At 43.6% G+C, this 23,599-nt stretch overlaps 3 protein-coding genes and 1 long non-coding RNA gene across 4 annotated transcripts in view; 2 read left to right on the forward strand and 2 right to left on the reverse strand.

The window, feature by feature from the left end:
- Nucleotides 1–11: 11 nt before the first annotated feature.
- On the forward strand, nt 12–11,283 carry LOC130373035 (serine/threonine-protein kinase Nek5). Its single transcript, XM_056579250.1, has 23 exons — nt 12–1,240; nt 2,228–2,353; nt 2,573–2,669; nt 2,760–2,941; nt 3,034–3,104; nt 3,273–3,359; nt 3,489–3,543; nt 3,657–3,770; nt 4,559–4,645; nt 4,867–4,954; nt 5,270–5,391; nt 6,366–6,427; nt 6,954–7,124; nt 7,417–7,495; nt 7,687–7,791; nt 8,068–8,148; nt 8,283–8,357; nt 8,487–8,594; nt 8,791–8,892; nt 9,005–9,173; nt 9,558–9,689; nt 10,339–10,504; nt 10,808–11,283. Exons 2-23 carry the CDS (start codon nt 2,237–2,239, stop codon nt 11,121–11,123), a joined length of 2,586 nt encoding a protein of 861 aa, XP_056435225.1. The 5' UTR covers nt 12–1,240; nt 2,228–2,236; the 3' UTR covers nt 11,124–11,283.
- LOC130373032 (GDP-Man:Man(3)GlcNAc(2)-PP-Dol alpha-1,2-mannosyltransferase-like) lies at nt 10,757–17,859 on the reverse strand. The gene is made up of 6 exons (XM_056579247.1): nt 17,752–17,859; nt 16,963–17,187; nt 16,390–16,592; nt 13,610–13,778; nt 12,629–13,275; nt 10,757–12,546 (listed from the first exon to the last, which is right to left on the reverse strand). The coding sequence occupies exons 1-6, from the start codon at nt 17,820–17,822 to the stop codon at nt 12,263–12,265; spliced, it is 1,599 nt and encodes a 532-aa protein (XP_056435222.1). The 5' UTR covers nt 17,823–17,859; the 3' UTR covers nt 10,757–12,262.
- A 16-nt stretch (nt 17,860–17,875) lies between these two features.
- Nucleotides 17,876–21,240, reverse strand: LOC130373036 (uncharacterized). Its single transcript, XR_008893460.1, has 4 exons — nt 21,192–21,240; nt 19,447–19,570; nt 18,834–18,980; nt 17,876–18,460 (listed from the first exon to the last, which is right to left on the reverse strand). It is a non-coding gene; the product is annotated as an uncharacterized LOC130373036 (long non-coding RNA).
- A 442-nt stretch (nt 21,241–21,682) lies between these two features.
- The window catches only part of lcp1 (lymphocyte cytosolic protein 1 (L-plastin)), a 9,252-nt gene continuing 7,335 nt past the window's right edge, over nt 21,683–23,599 (forward strand). The window contains exon 1 of the mRNA XM_056579157.1: nt 21,683–21,791. The gene's annotated coding sequence lies outside the window, so the exon portion shown is untranslated. The remainder of the gene's footprint in view (nt 21,792–23,599) is intronic.

A 23,599-nucleotide genomic window follows, 5' to 3' on the forward strand; every position in this document is an offset into this window, starting at 1 on the left:
GTAGCACAAGCTGGATAATGCAGGTTTCTGTTGCTTGTACAGGACATGTATGTCAAATCAAGTGGGATGGTGGATAAAATAAAAAGACTGGAAGATGATAGTTGTAGACTATGCAGAGAACTGCAGTATTATATTGGTAGTACAGGTTAGAACTACAGTATTGCGTTGGTAGTACAGGGCAGAAGGCCAAAAGCTCTCTGCAGGCTGCTACTATTACTACTGTAGTGAGGCATCACCTATCGTCCCTGATGTGGTGCTAATCCGAGCTTGATTAACCCTGCCTTGTAACGCTCAGAGGATTGATCTCATAGGAAGATCATATTCTCTTTTTAAATTGTAAGTTCATTATGATAAATGATGTGCGTGCGCGTGCGTGTCCCCTTCACCTTGAGGTTTGTGGCCCAGGGTTCTGGGAGGAAACACTGCTACACAAAATCGAATGAGCTCTCTTCTCTCACGTACACACAATCCAGCAGTTCTCACCACATGGCTAGCATCATTTATATAATATTTGTAGCTCAGCTGAGCAGCGAACTTTGCATGTTTTCTTTTTTGTATTTGTATTTGCATTGTTGGAACAGCAATCTCTCTCGCTCTTATGCTATTTCCTGCAAGTTAATATGTACGGGAGTAAGCTTTTAATGGTGGGGACCATGCCCCCCCAGACCGGTAGTACTTGTAGCCTACATCAGTATTGTAGCACTGCTGTTGGTGGGTGAAAATATTGCGTCCTGAAAGTTTGAAAGTTTTTTTTTAATCCAAAATTCGGTGTTGATCTAGTAGTAGTAATCTGCTCTTGGAAAAAGTTAGACTCAAACGCACACATACCCACACACTAACAATCTGCGTTTCTTAAAGCTCCAGAATTCTACTGCCATCCCGGTAGAACAAATCTATGATAATTGTTAGGTTCACATTTCTTCAGGTCTACAATATTAAAATAGAGCATGTGAATGTTATGGCCGTTGGAAGGGACCCAAATATTAATACAAAACATATTACGTGCTGTTGGGGTTCAAGACAATTGAGAAACGTAAGACCCAGAATAGCTGCATAATGTCCCCTTGTGCGGTCTACACCCCCTGTAGTGCAATGGACCGTTCTCTACTGGAAACTACAACTCCCAGGATACCTTTGCGTTCCAGTTGTAGTTTCATTGACCGTTCTCTACTAGCTACCAGCTATTTGTTATGTTCCGTTCGTCGTTCAATTGTGCTTTTAAAAGGCACAAAGTGAAGCGGTAAGGGGACTTCAAATTTGACCATCCTACCAAGGCAATTGAACCGCAACCTTCTTTAGTTAAATATATCATAAAGAAAATCATAAAGAGAAGTAGTTCATGTTTGCACCTTGGGTTCAAGCTAGGTCTCTGTGTATGTATCACCATGGCAACCGCCTCTGGTTGTTCTGCGTTCTAATCAGGAACTATTAATTAGAACAGTGTTCCCCGTTGATTGGGCCTCCTTTGCTATATTTGCCTAGCTTAATAGCTGTGCAACTTTATAAAATGCAACCTTTAATAAATAAATAAAACATAGTAACTACGCTTTTAATAGCCGTATGTATTCGTTTTACCTATTCCATGGGTACAAAATACAAATTCCGTGGCCACAAAATAGTTTTAGATTATTTAAGTAAAACTTTTGAGGGCTCGGAATGATGATGTCACTTCCATGCCCAGTGCGAGATTGCACTCTTTCTAGAAATCTAAACAATACCCTAATTATTACCTTACAAAGGATTTCCTCGAAGGATGAAGAGGATGGAGAAATGAACATCACTCACTAACTTGTTGGATGTATGCATCCCGCGATGGACATGGAAGGGACATCGTCATTCCAAGCCCGCAAGATTTTCACCACAATTATTATATATATATATATATATATATATATATATATATATATATATATATATATATATATATATATATATATATATATATATATATATATATATGTATATATATGTATATATATATATATATGTATATATATGTATATATATGTATATATATATATATGTATATATATGTATATATATATATATATAGCCTATATATATATGTATATATATATATATATTAAGAATAATAATAAATACATTTAAATAAGTTCAAAAAATTTATACATTTGTTATACGTTTAAATAGGTAGCCTAAATAAGTACATTTATATCACAATATATTCCTGTAGTAATCCATAGTCCTATATCCTGCTCTTCCATAGGAGGGGGTTATGAACGGCTATGATGTGGTGCGGCAGATTGGAGAGGGGGCGTTTGGTAAAGCCTTCCTGGTCAGAGATCAAAGTTCAGCCATCATGTGTGTCATCAAGGAGATTAAGCTTGGCAAGGTACAAAACAGTTTAGCCACTGATGTGTTAGTAGTAGTAGTACGCACCATATTAATACTGTTATTATTTACCAATTTCAATGACTCCAAAAAATATATACAAACGCTGCATTGTTTAAAGACAAGATATTTAATCTCTCATCTTCATATTACTTTAATAATCATATTATTTATTAATAAATTAAATGAAATGATTTTATATTCTGTGTTTTTGCGCTAGATGTCGCAGAGTGAAAGGGAGGCATCGAACAAAGAAGGGATGCTACTCTCTAAGATGAAACACCCAAACATCGTGGCATTCTTCAAATCATTTCAAGGTCTGTCAAATAAACCGATGAATACTGATCTATAATGGGGATAAAAAAATTGGTCTAAACTCTGTGTGTGTGTGTGTTTGTGCGTGTTAGAGAGCAACAGTCTGTATATAGTGATGGAGTTCTGTGACGGAGGAGATCTGATGAAGAGGATTACCGTTCAGAGAGGAGTCCTCTTCACAGAGGAGCAAGTGGTGAACTGGTTCCTTCAGGTGTGTCTGGGACTCAAGCACATCCATGACCGCAAGGTTCTTCACCGAGACATCAAGGCCCAGGTATACTCCTGTTCTCTCCCCACCTGTTCGCTGGCTAGAGTTAGTAAGCTGCACTGAATTTCCTATCCTCTTCCCTTCCTCTTCCTCCCCAGAATATCTTCCTCACCGGTGGTGGGAACCGAGCCAAACTTGGGGACTTCGGCATCGCCAGGATGTTGAATAAGTATGACAGCCTGGTCTACATAGTATAAGGCCATAGTACTAGGCTTTCAACAGGCCGCCGGGCTGGACCAGTCAATATCTGTTATTTGCACTATCCTCTTTGCCACTGTAACCCTGCAAACGTACCCACTGTGGGATTCATGGATTGGTTTGTTGTTTCATTGTGTAGTACCATGGAGCTGGCGCGGACATGCGTTGGCACTCCATACTACCTCTCCCCTGAGATATGTGAGAGCAGACCATACAACAACAAGACGTACGTACTAATCTCAATCACACCTACCAACCCCAGAGAGAGCGACAGAGAGACACTGTGTGTTTGTCTTTGTTTGTATCAATGTGTTTGTTTGGTTGTTTGTTTGTTTGTTTGTTTGTTACTCTACAGTGATGTCTGGTCTTTGGGCTGTGTCCTCTACGAACTCTGCACCCTTAGACACCCAGTAAGTCCACTGAACTCTAAAAACATAGCCCCTAACCCCCTAACCCCACCTAGTTAAGACCCTCATAAAGGTTGATTAACTGTGTCCTTGTGTTTGCGTGTGTGTGTTCTCAGTTTGAGGGCAGTAATTTGTGCCAGCTGGTGGGTAAAATCTGCAGGGGACGCTTTGAGCCGGTCTCCAGTCGGTACTCCCACGACCTCCGCCTGCTGCTCAGCCAGCTCTTCAAGGTCAGACCCAAACATTCAGAACCTTAGCCTCCACTACAGAACCCTCAGAACCTTTAGAAGGAACCTCAACATCACAACTGTCAGCATGGGACAAAGAGTGAAGCCCATCACGAGTCGGGGAAACACTCATAAAAGAACTTAGAACACACACCAACAGACAGGGTACACTGGATACTTACATAACATGGAAAACAGGGGAACATAATAAGTAACCAACTGGGTGGTGGGAGATAACTGAGATAACCCCCCCCCCCCCCCCCCCCCCCGAGTCTGATAAAAAAAAAAAATAATAATCAAATTATATATATATATATTTTATTTTTAATTAAAGGATCCCGAACGGAAACGGTCTAAAGAAAGCTGAAATATATGCACTATTAGTTTGATATAACTTTGACTTATTATTCTTATTTAAAGTGTATATTTTGACATTATGAATAAATATCCCTGGCCCGAGCTGGCCACCACAGTAATAATGTCCTGGCTACGCCCTCCTGTGAGTGTGATTAGCCTTACAAGCCGTTTCGAAAATCGGCCCCATATGACATCACTAGTGGGCGTGTCCACCTAGATCTGTGCTGGATAGATGAGCAACGTTTACTTCAGTCCACTGGGTAGGCTGGTAGATTGATCTATCCAGCACAGATCTTGGTGGACACGCCCACTAGTGATGTCATATGGGGCAGTTTTTCGAAACAGCTTGTAAGGCTAATCACACTCACACCTGGTGGTTTACACCTTCAAACACCAGAACCTGAAGACTCACTGTAGTGCTCTCCCTCAACCAGGTGAGCCCGCGGGACCGGCCCTCTGTGAGCTCCGTTCTGAAGCGACCCTTTCTTGAGAAGCTCATCTGTAAATACCTGGACCCACAGGTGAGCTGTTCTGATTGGCTCCTGCTTAATTAGAGAGCCGTCGATTACAGCTTACAGCATAGATCGATGCATATAAAGATTTAAGGAAGCAGAACAAATTAAAGTGTGTGTGTGTGTGTGTGTGTGTGTGTGTGTGTGTGTGTGTGTGTGTGTGTGTGTGTGTGTGTGTGTGTGTGTGTGTGTGTGTGTGTGTGTGTGTGCGGGAACATGCGTATGTGCAGTTGATGCAGGAGGAGTTCAGCCAATCGACGGTGATCAGGAACAAAGCAGCATGTCCCCAGAAGTATAAAACAAGACCTTATCAAGCTGGTAAATCATCCATACTTAGTGATTTAGATAGACCACCATTTAGAAGTCCCGCCTCTGAAGCTCCGGTTCCCTCGGTCAAATGTCTATCAAAAAGGATCACGAAAGGACACACCCATACGATCCCACGATACATATTGTAATTACAATTATACATCCACAAATAAACGTGTATCCAATAGTATATCACATATTTAACTCGTCGTCGAGTTATTACACTGGCATAAGAGTGTAAATAAAGGATTGAAAAAATTGAAAATATCCGAGGTACTAATACTCCGAGGTGGTTATCCTAGCCTTTTTTTTTTTTGCCCTCAGAAAAGCTAGCCAGGGCCAGAGCTCCAGCGAGCGCTGCACCCCGGCCAACGTTGAAGAAGCTGCACCTCAAACCAGAGTGGAAAGCCCCAGCCAGAGGCTGCACTCCTTTGGGCCAGCCTAAAGTAGGTTCTGCCACAGTGTGCAGTGCTGTATCATAGGCATCATAGAAAACAGATCTTGATAACAACTTACAGGAACTTTTGGTGAATAGCTCACTTTCTGGTTAGTCTATTTTTGCATCTGCAATTCTGATTGTATATAGATATATGAGTAAGGATGTGAGTCTAGCAGTTAACCCTTGACACACACCAATTGCCCTCACTCCTCCTTAAAGCAAGACACAGGTTTATTGTTGTAGTTAAATGGGAAGATGTTAAGCAGGTAGAGCAGGTGTTAGTTGCTGGTGTCAGAGCTCCCTCGAGTGTGTGGGTTGATGGCTGGTTTATCCTGTGTGCCTTGATGACTACCAAATGTAGCACAAGTGTGCAGGCTCACCCAGCCCAAGAGTCTAGACAGCCTGAATCAGGCCGTGTAAGGCTGCTTAAACAAGCCATCAACCACAAAAACTCAACAATCAGGATCCGGACTCAAAGAACGTTTAAACAAAATGGGGGCTTACCCATTACTTCAAGACAGAACATGAAGAAAATGCCACAAAACTGGTAGTTTTATTAAATATAAAATAGTAGTTCAACAAAAAGGGTTATCAATGACGGACAAACCAAACTGAAAGCCTAAATACGCAGGAGGGAAAAAAACAATCAGCAAACCAATACAGAAAACAAGGATACTGAGGCTAAGAAAACTAAGACATTATTTAATTATTTATTAATCATTTATTAATTAAATAATGGACCAGCCACCATTATTTATTTATAGAACATATCGGTTATAGGACGAGTTTTTGATTGATAACATTGTTGAAATCACTATCGATCTGCATTGACTACATCTATGTCAAGGTTATCTAAAGCTAGGTCCTAGTCAGAATGTTACACTTTGCGACTTTAATCTGGGATCAATCTTAACAGGTTAATTTAAATGTATTAAAGATGTGTGTGTGCTCGTGTGTGCGTGTGTTTCCATGTGGATCCAGGGCAGACCAGGTCACCTAGCCGGCCCAGAGCTCAGAGAGGTCAGAGGTCAACAGAACCAAAGGCACGTATCATGGTGCCAAATTTCCCGTCCATTATTCATAAAATAAACCTTTATTTATTTATTTATTGGTTTATTTCAGGGGCATTGCACACTAATCATCAGACTGTAAGGGAGCCAGAGTTAGCCTAAGAGGGTGAGGGTTATCTTATATTACCCTTCTTGTCAGAACGAAAAAAGTAACACATTCAATAAAACACACATAGTCCTACTATTACTGCTACAACAGTACTACGTTAAAACACTTAATGCTGTGACAGCAATACAAGGTACTGGACCTAATGCATGTTAGCCCCAGGGTCAGCTCAACCCACCACGACCTGCATTTTGTTTTTGACATAATTAACATGTGGGTTGTTTATTTGACCATACTGGAACATGATTGTATTAACTGGTTGTGTGTGTGTGTGTGTGTGTGTGTGTGTGTGTGTGTGTGTGTGTGTGTGTGTGTGTGTGTGTGTGTGTGTGTGTGTGTGTGTGTGTGTGTGTGTGTGTGTGTGTGTGTGTGTGTGGTTTCACTGCTCTCCAGGGACCCCTATCACCACTACCATCGTCAACTGGATGCTCTGAAGAGAAGGAACAGAGAGGAACGCCCTCCACATCTTCATCACAACCCTCCTCCTCCTCCTCCTCCTCCTCAGAACCCTTCCTTCCCTCAGCTTGCAGAGCGGGGGGAAGACAGGCCTGTTCCCTATCTAATGTAAGAACAAGAACCCCCCCACCCCCTCCCCTATACACACACATACACTCACACACAACAGGAAATAATTATTATGTAGCATTTATGTGGTCTTTAAGTAGCATGAATCTTGGCATGCTATTTAGCATCTATATAGCGTTAGAATAATGCAGGTCTAAGTGCAGGTCTCAAGCTACCTTCTGTAGCTTGTTGAGGCATGCATGTAGAGTGTGTAGCATGTACTGTAGCATATACTGTAGTGTGTTGTGTAGCATATATGCCGCACGTGTCGTTCAGAGTGTGGGTGTTCCAGGGTGGAAGAGGCCCACGGAGCGTACCTCCAGAGACGTCAGGAAGCCCAGCGCTACAAGCTCAGAGCAGAGAAACAGCTGGTGAGACTTCACATGAAGCAGGTCACATGACCTAGCTCAGGTTTGAGGGCGGGGCCTGTCATCAACCAGTATCAATGTAATGCTGCAATGGGATGTGTGTTGACCTCAACCATTTCAAATGTTTACTTTTATTTTTTCACATTGCGAGTGCCCTTGCAAGTCTGATTGTCACATGACCTCTCACTCCCCAGGGCCTGCGCCCGTCTACGGCTGAGGCTGAGCGCTACAGGAAGTTAGCCACCCATCAAGAGGAAGTTAGAAGACCTCATCAAACACCTCAGCATGGGAAACAACAGGTTCACACACACCGACAAGCACACGCAGATAGATACACTCACGTCCTGCACACACATACACACACACACACACACTAACACAAATCTAGCCCTTCCAATGATGTATAAACGTGTGTGTGTGTGTGTTTGTGTGTGTGTGCGCGTGTGTGTGTGTGTGTGTGTGTGTGTGTGTGCGTGTGCGCGTGTGTGTGTGTGTGTGTGTGTGTGTGTGTGTGTGTGTGTGTGTGTGTGTGTGTGTGTGTGTGTGTGTGCGTGTGTGTGTGTGTTTGTGTGCAGGATTATCTGAATCAGTTAGAGTGTATCAGAGAACAGTACTACCAGGAAATGAGAGCCTTGAGGAGGAGAGCAGAGCTACTGGTAACCAAACACACACATACACGCACACACACACGCACGCACACACACACACACACACACACACACACACACATACACACACACACACACACGTGCATATACATTTATTTTAATGTAACCTGATGATTGATCAGAATCAGCCAGGTACCAATGAGGAGGAACAACCCAGGGGTCCAGACAGACCCAGTCCAGAACACTCACATGGACAGGTACAGACACACCCATACCGCTAGCCTGGTAGCTACCACACAATGAGCTGGTTTGAGCTCAAAGGGAGCAGTTTCCCACTGTGTTGTACTCTAGAAACATCCAACCAACCTGTTTCCTGTTCTGACCAGCAGGACATGCGGGATGCATTGGAGCTCATCCGAGATGAGGATAGACAGGAGAGGAGGGAAGTAAAAAGAGAGAAGTTACAGGGGTTGGAGAATAAACACAGGGGCCAGGTAACATCATTCTCCCTCTGGTGGTGGCTATGCACCTTACACTGGATCCTACCTATTTATCAGTTATTAAACCTGTACAGCTAATAGCCACTAATCTTAGTTAACAGTAATGTCTATGATGTTGTAATGCTTATAAGATGCAAATATAAGTACTGATCTACCATAGTAACAGTTGTTCTTTTTGTTATCTTTGTAGAAAGGAATCATGTTTGAGATCCGGTTGGACTGTGAGGAGAGTAAAGAAGGGCGACGAGGAGAGGACGAGAAGAAGGAGGGAATAGGAGGAGAGGAGGGAGAGGTAGGGCAGCTTTGTTAATTAAATTATACCTCTTTGTCCTTGTCGCTGTGTCCGTCTATCACTCTCTCACTGTCACTATCGCTGTCTTATTCCCCCTCTCTGTATCTGACAGGCTGAGGGTCTTCTCAACCAGCGCCTAAGTTTCCAGGAGGGGGAGGAGCTCAGGCATAGGGATTGGTCGGTGGGGGAGGGGGGGCAGGGCCAGGTGAGGAGGGGGTGGAGTGAGCGGTTACCAGAGACTCTTCTGGAGGCCCTAGCCGGGATGGACGTGTCTCTTGCAGGTAGGGCTCTTAAACACAGGTTCCCCAACCCTTTGCAACCACAACCCCATCATTAAGTCAGAAAACCTTAACCTAAACTATTAAAGGCGACATATTATACAACCAGGTGTGAGTGTGACCTTTACAAGCCGCAATACAAATCACACTCACAACCGGTGATATAATATGTCTCCCTTTAATTATTTTACCATCTTATGCCTAAATGATTTGATTTTAATTTAATAATTCTTAACATTTTCTCCCTTTGTTTAGCGCTTTAAATGTCCCTGTGTTTGAAGGGGGCAATGTAAACAAGACGACAATAGTGTGGCAACCACACTGATAAACATGCCCTGCATTGCCAAACCTTTCCCCGACTCCTGTGGGTTCTCCCCTCTCCACTAGGAGGCGATGAAGAGGAGGAGGAAGCAGAGAGGAGGAGAGCATGGGGGAGCGGACCCCCAAGCACTCTGCTCAATGCCCTGGCCCACGCCCCCCTCAGCTCCTCCTCCTCCACCCTGGACACTCTGACACCAGGTAACATGACATCATCACCGCTCCATGTAACATGACATGATCACCGCCCCATGTAACATGACATCATCACCACCCCATGTAACATGACATCATCACCACCCCATGTAACATGACATGATCACCGCCCCATGTAACATGACATCATCACCACCCCATGTAACATGACATCATCACCGCCCCATGTAACATGACGTCATCACCACCCCATCTAACATGACATCATCACCACCCCATGTAACATGACATCATCACCACCCCATGTAACATGACATCATCACCACCCCATGTAACATGACATCATCACCACCCCATGTAACATGACATCATCACCACCCCATGTAACATGACATCATCACCACCCCATGTAACATGACATCATCACCACCCCATGTAACATGACATCATCACCACCCCATGTAACATGACATCATCACCACCCCATGTAACATGACATCATCACCACCCCATGTAACATGACATCATCACCACCCCATGTAACATGACATCATCAACACCCCATGTAACATGACATCATCACCACCCCATGTAAAATGACATCATCACCACCCCATGTAACATGACATCATCAACACCCCATGTAACATGACATCATCACCACCAAAGGTTAAAATGATCCTATGTCCTTCAGAACCACCAGTAGAGGGGCAGAAGGAGGAGGAGGGACAGGGAGAGGCGGAGAGAGAGGAGCAGAGTGAGGGAGAGGAGGAGTTGGAGAAGGAGGTGCAGATAAAGGAGGAGTCAGATGTGGAGGTGGACGGCGATCGTCTGGAGCCCCGGTCTGACGACGATGACACGTGAGTCTGGTTCTTCATCAGTGTTTGAAATAGGGTTACTTATTACTTAAAACTCTAGACTCTAAACAGCCAACTGGTTCAAAACAGAGGAGCGTTTAAAACATTTTGATCTGAGGGGGAGCAGGTCTGGATCATTCCTGTGTTCTCAGGGTCCCGTGTTTATATGGCACAGAGTGGGGACATGACAAAGGGTCCTATGTTCCCCAGAACACTATGCTAACTTTATCTCGCTAATCAGAAAACCATGCTAGCTCTAACTCGCATGAAGAATAGTTTACTAGCTCCATCTCTCTCTACCATCAGGAACTTTGAGGAGTCTGAAGACGAGCTGAGGGAGGAGGTGGCCGACTCCATGAAGAACCTCTTCATCATGGATGAAGATGAAGACGAGGAGCCCGGAGAGAGAGAAGAGATAGATGGAAGGATAAAGAAGGAGGGAGGGGAAGATAAGGGATGTGGGGACCCCAGACCAACACAGGCAGAGCCAGACAGCTACCCATTGACCAAGGCCCCTCCCTCTTCAACCGAGGCCCAAGATGAGGGGTGTGGGGGCCAGCCCGAGCATATAGGAGACCCTCAGACATCAGATGAAGCCTCCTCCGAAGAAGATGGTAAATAGATCAGGATCATATATAGACAGGAGGTCTTCACTGAGAGGGTTGGTGGCAAGACACACGTTGATGGAGGTTCTAGGAAAGGAATTTTATCACATCTGCACATATATTCCTCAAGCTTTACTTAAATATGAATGTATTTATGCAACCAATCTAATAAATGATTCAAATGGAATCCAAAACGTCTGTCTCCTTCTGTTAAGTAGCAACAGAATAGATTTGGTTTGATTGACCCGAACCAAGTCGTTCTGATCGGTTTGCACAGAGCAGGTGCCTTCCCTGTGCTTTCATTAGGGGCTTAGTTTGTTAAGCATGTCTCATTACCAACTAGTTGCGCTTGTTTAGAACTTGAATAAGAGTGATAAATGGAACCAAAGTGTTTCTTAAAGACAAGGGAAGCTAATCAACATCTCAAAAATACAGATGAATTTACACGTTTTAATTAAATATGCACAATTATCCAACACAAATGGGACGGAAGAAATGACATTTAAACAAGCGGTTATTTGAAGAGCCGCCTGTAGAGGAGGAATGTAAAGGAATAGGATCAAGCACAGTGACACTTTAATTTTAATTAACAACATCAACCCGCTCTGCAGCCATTCAGAAACTGTAAAATGTGATTGGCTAGGGCAGAAATTATCTGCCAATGAGCATGCGGGAAAAATACAGAGGTAAGACATACAGGAAAACAGATTTTGGTTTCTGATTTTAACTCGTTACATATAACTTATAGAACTTCATGGTTTGATTGTCTCTTGGTGGGCCACTTGTAGGAGTAACCACCACTAAAATGTATTTTCCAATTAACAGCTGATTGGTACTGTTCATCCTCTCTTTAAGCCTGGAAAACAGCCTCTCTCTCCTCCTTAGATCCTGTTACTTTCTGTAAGCGTAGCTAGCAGAAGCATTTGCGGTTAGCTGGTGCCACTTCTACAACTTTTAAGGACATGCTAGTTTCTTACTGTTAGCAAGAGATAAAGTTACTGTAGGGTAGTCAATCGGTCGCTATGGAAACCAGGACGGGGTAACCATGGAACCTTGACGGAATCGCCATAGAAAAGCGATAGTTGCCAGCTAAACAATAATCGATGGCAATGGAACCGTTGTCAAAGCCTCCATGGGGACCGGAAGAAGCCCCCCTTCAGGGCCGAAATCCAGCCATCAGCGGCTCTGTGGCGGACAGGAAGCAGGACTCAAACTCGTGGTCGGAGAATCGCTCGACGGAGAGCCGCGCGTTGCGGCGCATCTCCAGTCGCTCGGCCGCCGGCAGTGCCAGGATGGTCTCCATGGCGGCGGCGTAGCTGTCGTCGCTGTCGGCCAGGAAGCCCGTCTGGGCTCCGTGGTGAGGAACTACGATGTCCAGCATGGGGCCTCCGGATTTGTGGGCCAGTATGATGGTGCCTGCTGCCATGCACTCTACTACACCTGCAGGGAGAGGGAGGGGAGAGGTTAGCGCTGGAAGTGTCGAGGGTTAGCAGTGGTTAGAAGCTCGCGTTGGCTCGCTCACCTATCCCGAAGTGTTCGTTCCACATGGTGTGCAGGCCGATGGTGGCGCTGACCAGCTCCTTCTGGAGCTCCTCGTAGGGAACATTGAGTCTAAACTCCACGCGGTCGGCCACGCCCAACTCCATACACAGCCCCCTCAGCATCAGCACGCGGTCCTCGTCCTCCTCGTTACGGCATCCACCAATCAGAACCAGCTTCAGGGACTCCCGCCCCTCGGGCCCCTCCGCCTCCTTCCTGTCCAGCAGCTTCCGGAAGGCCCGGATCTGGAGCTGGTGGTCCTTCTCCGGCCGGAACTGCCCCACCGAAACAATAGAGTGGCACTTCTTGTCCCCCGCCCCTCCACTTCCCACCACACTTCCTGTTTCCTGCCCAAGCTCCTCCCACCCCTCCTCCTCCTCCTCCTCTGGCTCCTCCTCCTCCAGAGGGAGCTCTAGAAAGGAGCGGACATCACAAGGGGGGTACACGACGCTGGTGCGGTCGGGGGCTCGCCACAGCGCCAGGATGTGGCCCAGCGTCCAGGTGGAGTTGACCATCACCAGGTGACTGCAGCCACCGGCCAGGCCGTACAGCAGGGCGAACAGACAGTAGTACAGCACCTTCACCGCACTCAGCACCGGGTTGGCAGAGATGTAGTCGGCGTTGTTGAACCTGCAGAAGGAGGTGCCTCCTTTTTAGCATATGCTTTGAGAGAAAGAGCCTCGCTTATGGAGCGAGGATGATGTGAGATACAGATAGTGAGAGCATAGATTAGGTAGAGTAGTTACAGAGAAATCCCAAGTGCTGCACAACCTACTTTCTAAAAAATACAGTGCAGAGTACCTGTAGGAATCAGAACACAAGGTTTCTGAATAAGGATTTGAACAGGCTGTGTTCTGAAGACCAAGAGGAAGCCCTTAAGCTAGAGCTCTACTGCTAGATGTTCTCTAAAGACCCCGGCCTTCATTCATTGGACTTCTAAAGCGGAGGTTCTGGTGGTTCTCACCTGGGGTTCCTGTTGCGCACCACAGACAGCATGTCGGTGCTGACGGTAGGGTAGTGCACGTAGCTGGCCACCATGCACCCTCCAAGGTAGCGGAATAGTGGCATTGTGAAGGCGTACCCCATCGAGTCCACATAGACGTCAGGGACCAGCGAGGTCAGAGCCTCCCAGCCTGCAACACAAACACAGCCGAGGCAGGGTAGCCTAATGAGTAGGGGATTGAAGGATCCAGGTCCGATCCCCAATGACGCAAGTCGGTCAGTAGGAAACCCTGAGCAATATGCCCTAGCCCCTACTGACCCCTACCAACCTGTATCTGAAGTGGCTTTGGATAAAAGCACCTGAATTAATAAATAGTAACACCAATACACACAACAGGAATTCATATTTCTCCAGCTAAAATGAAAACCCCAGACAGAAAGAAATCTGCTGAATTGTCATTCCTGCACTCACCCTTGGTATGAATCCATAGTTGTGTAGATTGAGACTACAGTGATTAGAAAATATCTATAGTGTAATTGATCATTTGATCAAGATAATCACCGGCATGCCATGACAGAAACAGAGTTTCAAATTGGATTGAACAAGGCAACTAATAATTGATTGGATATCCTTTTGAAACCAATACACAAAAATATAAAGCCTAACTGTTCGTTCACACCAAAAGCTGTAAAGCGTTTTGAGCGACTTTCTATTAGACATGAGCGATAAAGCGATAAAACGCTTGAGCGATAGCTTTAAAGCTGTAAATGAGAGTTGAAAACAGCTCAAATCTATGCAAATGAGCTAGTAGCGTTTCGGATGTAAATGACCGCCAGCCAATCGGAATGTAGATGTCTCTCGCCGACGTGGGTCCCAGTAAACATGCGCGAGAACTGTAGTTCCTAGTTCCTACCACACATTTGTTCCTTCATCATGGTGCGTGAGAGAATAATTGCGGCTTAATTGCAGGGCATCTTATTTGTCCGCGATTGCATAGCCAACATGGTCTTATTATAGCCCGATCTTTAACTAAAAAACGCATAGAAAGAGTAAAGCATCCAGCATATGATTTCAACAATGTATGAGGGCATACGCAATCCGCATTACGCAACAGGGATGGTCGCACAGTGGAATGCTGATGGAAACCAGCGGACGAGCGGTGGGTGGAGATGTGCGCGCATTTCAGAAGCAGGGAGATACCGCACAAAAATCTATTTCTAATTTGTCAGTTTGCCGTGTGTCTGCCTGGCACAAATGCTCCCGTTGAGCGGATCTTTTCCATAATAAACAAAACCACACACACACACACACACACACACACACACACACACACACACACACACACACACACACACACACACACACACACACACACACACACACACACACACACACACACACACACACACACGATAGCGATCAACTAAACTATAATCTAGCATATAAGCAATCGCTCCATTAATTAGTTATTCAGTGTTTCATGTATTAATGCTTATTATTCTTTTTCTATTGACCAAACGTATGACCATCATGGGCCAATTGCTCTGTCAGTTAGCATTGCTGCGCTTTAACCGTACTCCTTAAAACGGAGGTTTTGGAGTTTAACAAGCAGCTGCGCACAAGGTTGAACGTGATTGCTGTGTAACGACCCGTACAGGATCAGCTGATTCCCAGCTGACTCGGTTTAAAATGCTTGAAAACCGGAAGTACTCTGATTTCTAGTATACCCCAGCAGATGCAGTCTTAACTTAATGGTGGATGCATTTTGTGCTATAATTACCAACAAAAACTTAATGGGAATGTAAAGTGAACTTTAATATAATAAAACTATAATAAATAAAAACGCTAATAATGTTGACATATATTATGAAATAGTCTAGGCTACTTTTTGTGGAAGTCTGGAATCTACCCTCACCTACGTCAATCAATTACTTGTCATTGCTAACCATTTTAGTTAAGCATTGACCTTTTTATGTTTCGTTGAATGGTACGATCATTTATTTTTTTTACAGACAAATAATCTGTTCTTTGTAGATTTTTAGTTGGGCACTTTAAGCAACTCCTATATTGTAGCCTGTTTTGTACTGAAGGCCTATCTGGTGTAATAAGTGTAAATGTATCATACCTATTAATAATAATTCATAAAACTAATTCTGTGTGTGTGTGTCGGTTATGATGGAGCCTTGTTTCATGCTGCAAACTGGTTTAGTCTCCTCTAAAACCACGTCAATGTCGAGATTAGACTAACACGCACAAAATACGCCCTCTAGTGTCTAATGTGAATTTCTCTGAAGACACAGCAATTGAGATCAAGGTAAAACGCAGCTAGAAGTTAAACCACAAGTACATATGACACAGCAATGGGGCTTAAGATGTCACGTGACTTCTTGAGTATAAAACCGTGTTAAACTCTCAAAGTGGCTAAGCTAGCGACAGAGCAATTGCCCCCTTGTGTTTTTGTGGCTCGGCATCAGTGGCAGCACTTGCCTCAACTACGAGCGTGCAGGCAAAAAGCACAGCTCCTTTAAATGGAAAAGCGAAATCGCAAGAGCGATATGAGCTGTAAATATTTTGGACAGCGTTGCGTTTTGAGCTATTCAGCGATATTGCATCTTTTACAGCTTTGTGTGTGAACGTACAGTTAAACATCCCACATCAGACTTCACGGTCTTTGGCAAAGTTGCATATTGTATTGAGGGAATAATGAGAGCCAATCAAGCGATGGTATTAAAACAACCAACCCAGGACCACCACACTGTAGACCCAGACCTCCCATACATTCAAGGGTGCTTTCTGCTCACCCAGGAATACGGAGCCGAGGCTCTGACCCAGCAGGGTGAAGTGGGGGTAGGACCCGGCCTCGACCATCGCCCGGTGACTGAGGAAGACGAAGGTGATGGGCCGAGGAAGGACTATGTTGAACCTCTGGCGCGCTCCCTCCAGGATCTGCTCTCCGGTCACTCCCTGGTCACCCGTGTAGACGGCAAACGCCACGCCTGGATAGCTAGGAGGACGCAACCAACAGGAAAACGGTTGAACATATCTATTTATATTTCAATAAATATCCATAATGTTTACGTGTTTTATTTTGCTATTCCAATACTACTACTCTTATTTCCTGTCTGTGATCAATAACATTTTAATAAAAAACCATATTATACTGTATATATATATATATATATATATATATATATATATATATATATATATATATTTACTTATTTCTGTACATTTATTTTTGTTTTCGTTTTAATGAATTCTCATCCCTTACTCTATTACTTTTTGTATTTTCTGCTGTGACAGCTCTAATGTCCCGTCTGGGATTAACAAAAGCCATCTCAACTCATCTTAAATGAGTGCGTTAAGGTGCTTACCGGTTCTGCAGTGCTCGCAGGGCGCACCACAGCACTCTCTCCCCGCCCCCACCCCCGTTACAGTAGGGGTGGAAGAAGGCGATCATTGGTTTCTTTCCGTCGGGTCCCCCCCGGGCCCCCCGGCGGCCCTGCAGCCATGCCCGAATCCCTAGAACCACCAGCCCCAGCAGCAGGCTCAACACCAGGCTGAGATAGATGCAGGGCAGCAGCAGAGACCAGAGCAACCTGGTTGGGTTTAATTAAAGCAAATATGAGGTGATTACAAAGGCTCATATTTTAATATGATTTATCTTTTCCATTTTTGTCATACTTAAGGACATTTTAAATACTTTCTACTTTCTAAACTCAAGGTCCAGCGATCTTTCCAAACTTGTCTTGTAAAACTTGTGTTTCCAAATGCCTGAATAATATGTTTCAGGGTTCTTATAGGTCTTACACACAGGAGACCATTGATTTAAATAAAATATTTGTAGAAATGTTATAATTTAATCGTTGACAGGATGCAACGTATGTATTAGGTTATACACTATTGACAGTGTTAACGTTGATGCCATTCATTCATGCCACCACATTCACAGAGTTCCATTACATAACATTATACATGAAATGACAAGACATCACATCACATTATACACTGCCGAGGCGTCATAATCAGACACGTTGCAATGAAACCTGTATGAGGTCGGTAAACAATGTTTAATCTAGTTCAAATGTGGATGATCTTTGTGCTTTAATTGATAGAGTACACGTTTGAAGCCTTTACATACGTGTTTTAAGTAAAGGTTTTACCTGATTATATCGCAGGAACACATTGATAAGTGATGACTATGATCATGATGATGATGATCGTCTCCTTCCATCGTGAAAACACAACAAGACCCCGGAAGTGATCGCGGATTGGCTCGACCTTGTTGTTTACATTCGCGTCAAACGGCTGCTTTCGGTTCTGCCTGACGCTAAACTTTGTTACGCTGAATATGTAATGACAACATTAACGTGATATTTTCTGAACATGCAAAATTTTGGGGAGGCAAAAAATAAATTTGGCTTTTCACATCGCTTCCTGCAGGATGATCTAACGTCAGAAAGTAAATTAACTTCATAGTTGTTCTCAATCTCATATATTTAAGAAACACTGGTAGGCCATAAATCACTATAGATAACAGAGGTAAGAATATGGAGGAGATACAACTTGAAAAAAAGAATCAAAGTCCATGATATAATTTATTTTATATTCCCTTTGAGACTAAAAACCAAGTACAACAATATAAATTTGCTTTATTGACCCTTCAGCCATTTTTGGTCCCATTTAAAACAAGATGGCTGCTGGGTGAATACGACCAAAAGCGGTTTCCGTTTCTGTCAGTGTATTATAAAAACAGGGCTTTGATGGGCCCCTATAATGAGCTTCAGGGCCTGAAGCCACCAGGGCTCCTCACAGACCCCATGACGGCTCCCCTTAGACAGAAGGCGGGGGGAGGAGGGAGGAACCTTGGATCTAGAGAGAGAGAGAGAGAGAGAGAGAGAGAGAGAGAGAGAGAGAGAGAGAGAGAGAGAGAGAGAGAGAGAGAGAGAGAGAGAGAGAGAGAGAGCGAGAGAGAGAGGAGAGATAGATAAATTTAGGAAGAAATGTAAATGCAAGAAATAAATGTAAACATTACAGATAGCTGAGGTAGACATTATTGAGGGTATATGTAAGATTACTGAAATGATCCATTACATGTATGGCAGGTATAGTTGTAAGGTGGGATATTAGGTAGATAGAATGGTAGGCGGGTCGGTATATGGTAGGTAGCAGGGTAGATTGGTAGGGAGGCAGAAAATGAGACAGCTAGATAGATAGGAGAGGAGGTAGGTAGTTAGGTGTGTACCTGTACGGATGATTTGGAGCAGGGGTATTCTGGGTAATGTGCGTGCAGGTCTGAGGGGGAAGCCGCCCACTGCTGTGCTGGCTGGCATCGCCTCTGTGGGCGGAGCTTCCAGCCTCCTGCTATCGCTCACTGGAGCCGGTCGCTTCCCTGGGACCACAGGAGGTACACCTCACTGTAGTTACTAATCTACTGACAAACTATTTCACGAACAAACTAACTCACTACACAATTAACTATAGCCATGAAACCAACCAACCAGCCTACCGATTAACTAACCCTGACCTTTATCCTTCTTGAGCATCATTGAACACCAAAACTACACATGCATGTGTAATCAATGCATGTGTACACATGCATGTGTACACATGCATGTGTAATCAACCAAGGTATCCCATGGGATACCTTGGTTGATTAAGTATAAAACGCTAGCATTTAATGTTATAAAGTAACAACACAAAATATCTATAAGGCAAATGAATAGATCCCTGTGATTTTCAATAATTGTTTATCGGTACAACCAAAATGTTAGCAGAGCCTCTCCAAATGCCTGGAGAGTTTGGCCTGAGAGTATTAGCCGTAGTTGTCAACCCACTTCACTTCAAAAGTAAGCTACCTGCATGGATTCTGGGAGATTGGAGGGATTTCACCGGGTGAGGGACTCGTTCTGCAGGGAGGGGCCTCCGTAGAAGCTGTGGACCCTCTGATGACATGATGATCTCCACAGGAGAATCACCCAACTGTAAATATAAACATTATTATCAAACATAAAGAACATTAGCTTTAGAACTTAAAGGACCCCTGCAGGGCCCTAGCAAGGGATTGCACATTTTTATTACATTTCTGGACGATAAACCCAATAGTGGTGCAAAACTATACACATAAATACAATATCTGTGCCCAAATGACCTGGCACTGGTAGTCTTGAAATAAATAAGTGTAGGGGGATTCCCCCATGGAAAATAATTGTGTTAATATTGGGGAAATGCAATTTTTGGGTTGTTGTATTTACAATATGTGAAAAAAAAATTATATAGGCCTATTATTTTTGGTTAAATTAATTATAGCTGGTGCCCTCATAGCTGGCTATGCCGATGGCCTTCAGAGAAACACGCGCGCTGAGGGTGTTTTCCAACTAAGCGCCGGTGGGCCGATTGATCGTGAATCCATAATGTTTTACCGGTCCTGTCTATCTCTTTACCGGTCCTCTATGAAGGTATTATTGTAGCAAAAGTCTTTAGCACCTGTAACTGCAGAATTTGAATGCGTACACTAAAGTCACAGTAAATTTGAAGTCGTATATATGTATTTTGCATGTGTACTCTAAAGTCACAAATGTGTAACAGTACATTTGTAGTCGTAAAAAACAATATATTTTTTTTTTATACCATTGTAAACACAAAATAGGGTTAGGGCAAATCTGTGTTACAGGTGCACAAATCCTTTTGCTACAATTATTGCAGCGCAGTTGGTGCAAAACACATTCGCACACCCGTGTTTCATAATCTGAGAACATGCCCGAAAAGATGTGCATTCGTAAACCCAAATTTGAACTAATGCATCAGAAGTTGCATATCTGTGAAAAATTTCCTCACAAATAAAATGATAAAGAACGCTATGTTAATTCAGCATTTTAATGAGCGAGCACAAATCCATTTTGCAGGTCATTGAGAGCGTGCTGATTGCGTGTTCAGGGACTGGGCTGACTGGCTCACCATCAATGCGCGTTAAGGTAGCGCAAAGCAGATGACCAACGAAAGAGACGGAGAAGAACATTTAATAAAGGAAAGGTAGGCCCGAAGTAGGCCTAATGAGAGAAAAAAGGAAGCAGTCATTATGAAAGGGCTCAGTCGTGACTAACCGTTTTGGACCAAGCGGGAGACAAAAGGAAGCAGTCATTATGAAAGGGCTCAGTCGTGACTAACCGTTTTGGACCAAGCGGGAGACGAAGGGAACCAGTGGATTAGTCCGGTGCTGAATTTATTTCCCAATACATAGCGCATTGGCCCACACTCTCTGAGTCTGGGGTGAATCTCTTATGTATTGATTGTTTCCTTCTAACTTATTACCTCTGAACCTGTGCCTTAGTAACAAGCAAATTAACTTCATAATAGAGGCCCAAAGTGAAATGCGAAAAGATTTCATGTCTTAACTGAATTCTGAAACTTTAAATGATCAGAACGGCGAAGAGATCATGATGATAAATAGGCTACATCGTCGTCAGCACGACGCACATCAACATTGTAATAAAAATTTCCCTCAAGAAAATCGAAATGCTGAACGAAAGCATTGGTCTTAAATTAAATGCTTGATCATGTAACAATGTGTGGACGAAAATAATGAATAAAGACCTACTGCCACCTCTGTATGCTTCCTGGTTGGGCTTGGTAACGGCCATAGCAACCGCTAGTCACTCCTGTCTGAATAAATGTGTATGCCCGCGTGTGTGTGTGTATGTATGTGTGTGTGGGTGTCTGTGTGTGTGTGTGTGTGTGTGTGTGTGTGTGTGTGTGTGTGTGTTAGGATACTTAAGTTAGGATACTTATTATAGGTTACTAGACTGTATGGATTAGGTATACAGACAAACAGAGCTTTTGTAACCTGTTGTCTCCAATTCTCCCATCCACGTGTTAACCATGCAATGCTGCCCGCTCGTCTGGAGCAATAGGGTTTAGGTGCCTTGCTCAGGGACACGCGACACTAGGAGGAGCCTGAGATCAAACCGTCAGGCTTGTTACATCCTGAGCTGGTTTCAACCTCAATGAGGTATTGCGTATCCTCAGTCCTCTGTCCCTTGTTGGCTGTGTGTTATGGCCATATAAAGACAAGCATCAGTACTTCTTCTTTATGTGATGTCACTTCCGTCTTGGTAGGTCCTTATAGATACCCTGTAGCGCTCAGGGAGTGGGGAGACCGACCGAGCCATCTTCAGACACATACACAACTTCCCAGCACGCTCAGGTAACACACACACATAAACCCTCTCTCACACACACACACACACACACACACACACACACACACACACACACACACACACACACACACACACACACACACACACACACACACACACACACACACACACACACACACACGCACACACACTCACACAGACAGGTGAACAGCATACATGGCAGTTTATTCAGGGTATTTTTTTGTATAGTATATGATGTACAGTATATGATGGCTATATCTCTGTAGTAATCGGCATTTATCTACATTACTATAGATTCATCCTACAGCTGCTAGGAGAAAGAATGTGATTTATTTTACAAAAAAAACTGTCTACTAGGGTGGTTTTGATCAATCTTTTGTTTGAATGGCTAATGTTTTAAACTGGTCTCATGTTTTAAAGTTTTATGCATGAAAGACATCAGGTAATGTGATGAATAGCTTTTGTTTGGTAATTGAAGACTCAACACTGTATTGCCATTCAACAAGATACTTTTTTTTGTCTTATGTTGTTTAAAAATATTATACAAATAATATGAAAAAATTGACTGCTTTCCAAGGGTAATCCTCCCTTTACCTAAAAGGACACGTCTTCCACCCATCTAGCTTGTTTCTACAATGATGCTGTTAAGGCTTTAAGTGATTTAGTCTCAGATGTGCAGTATAGTATTTGACTACAATATTATGTACAAGGACATCCTCATAACAAGGCTGAATCCCTGTAAGAAAAACCCATTTTAGTGATTAAAACAGTGAAAAAAACGTAAGCATGCTGTAAAGTGTCATCAATTAGCAGCTAACATGCTCTATGGATGTTATAACCGAGTCTCTGTTTTGAGAGCAGAACAGCTTGAGACCCAGGAGGAAGTCTGTGGTTTCAATCTTCCTCTGTAAAACGGAAGAAAGAAACTCTGCAAAGATTAACTGAAACTAGTGCTTCAGAGCTCTTCCTGTTGTTTCAGACCCCAGGCTCATGTTAAATTCTGCCTTCGCTGAACTAACATCGACATCATGCTATATATGACTGAACTCAGAGTTCAGATAAAACACAGCCAACTTCACTTCTGATTTTATTAAAATAAATAACAAAGTGGTAAAACTTGGTCAATAAAGTCAGGGATTAAGGTTACAACTTTAACAGACAGGGTTGATGTCAGCCTCTAAAGCTGTAAGTGTGATCGGAGGTTGACAACAGAGGAACTGACTCATCTGTGTTTTCACACCTTAAGACATAAGGAGGTGGAAGAGCTCTACCACTCTCTCTACATCTTCACTCTATCTGTCCACATTATCGGCCCAAATGTGAAGGGATGGAGGGAACAAGAGCTGTCTCACTTTTGTCATGACATCATCCATCATGTGCTGCAGTATGGAATTGCATTTGCTTGTGCTCTTCTGCTTTTGTGGGAAAATCCCCATTTCACCATGTCACTCCTCACCTTCTCCAACACTTCACCCTCACAGCGTTTTCCCAGGCGTTCTCTTCTCAGGATTGAATGCCTGGAAAAGGGTGCTTCAAAAATATGTGTTATTGCAGAGAGAGAGGAAATTTCCAAGAATGTTTTCGAGGAATCAATATTAATTTAATATTGATTCCTCTGAAACATTATTTGACATGGCTTTAGCGGCGAGCGAGTAGGAGGGACTTCTAATAGAGGGATATATCCTTTGTCAAATTCATAGTAAAATAACTCAATATTTATTCTCTTTGGTTTTGTTCTCATTATCCTTGCTCCGGGGACTTCAACATAGGAACACAGGAAGAGAAACTGTTGTGGTTGACTTGTGGTAGATAATCCTATATGACCCTCTCT

The sequence above is a fragment of the Gadus chalcogrammus genome, chromosome 20, assembly GCF_026213295.1.
Source record: "Gadus chalcogrammus isolate NIFS_2021 chromosome 20, NIFS_Gcha_1.0, whole genome shotgun sequence".
Taxonomy (NCBI): Eukaryota; Metazoa; Chordata; class Actinopteri; order Gadiformes; family Gadidae; genus Gadus; species Gadus chalcogrammus.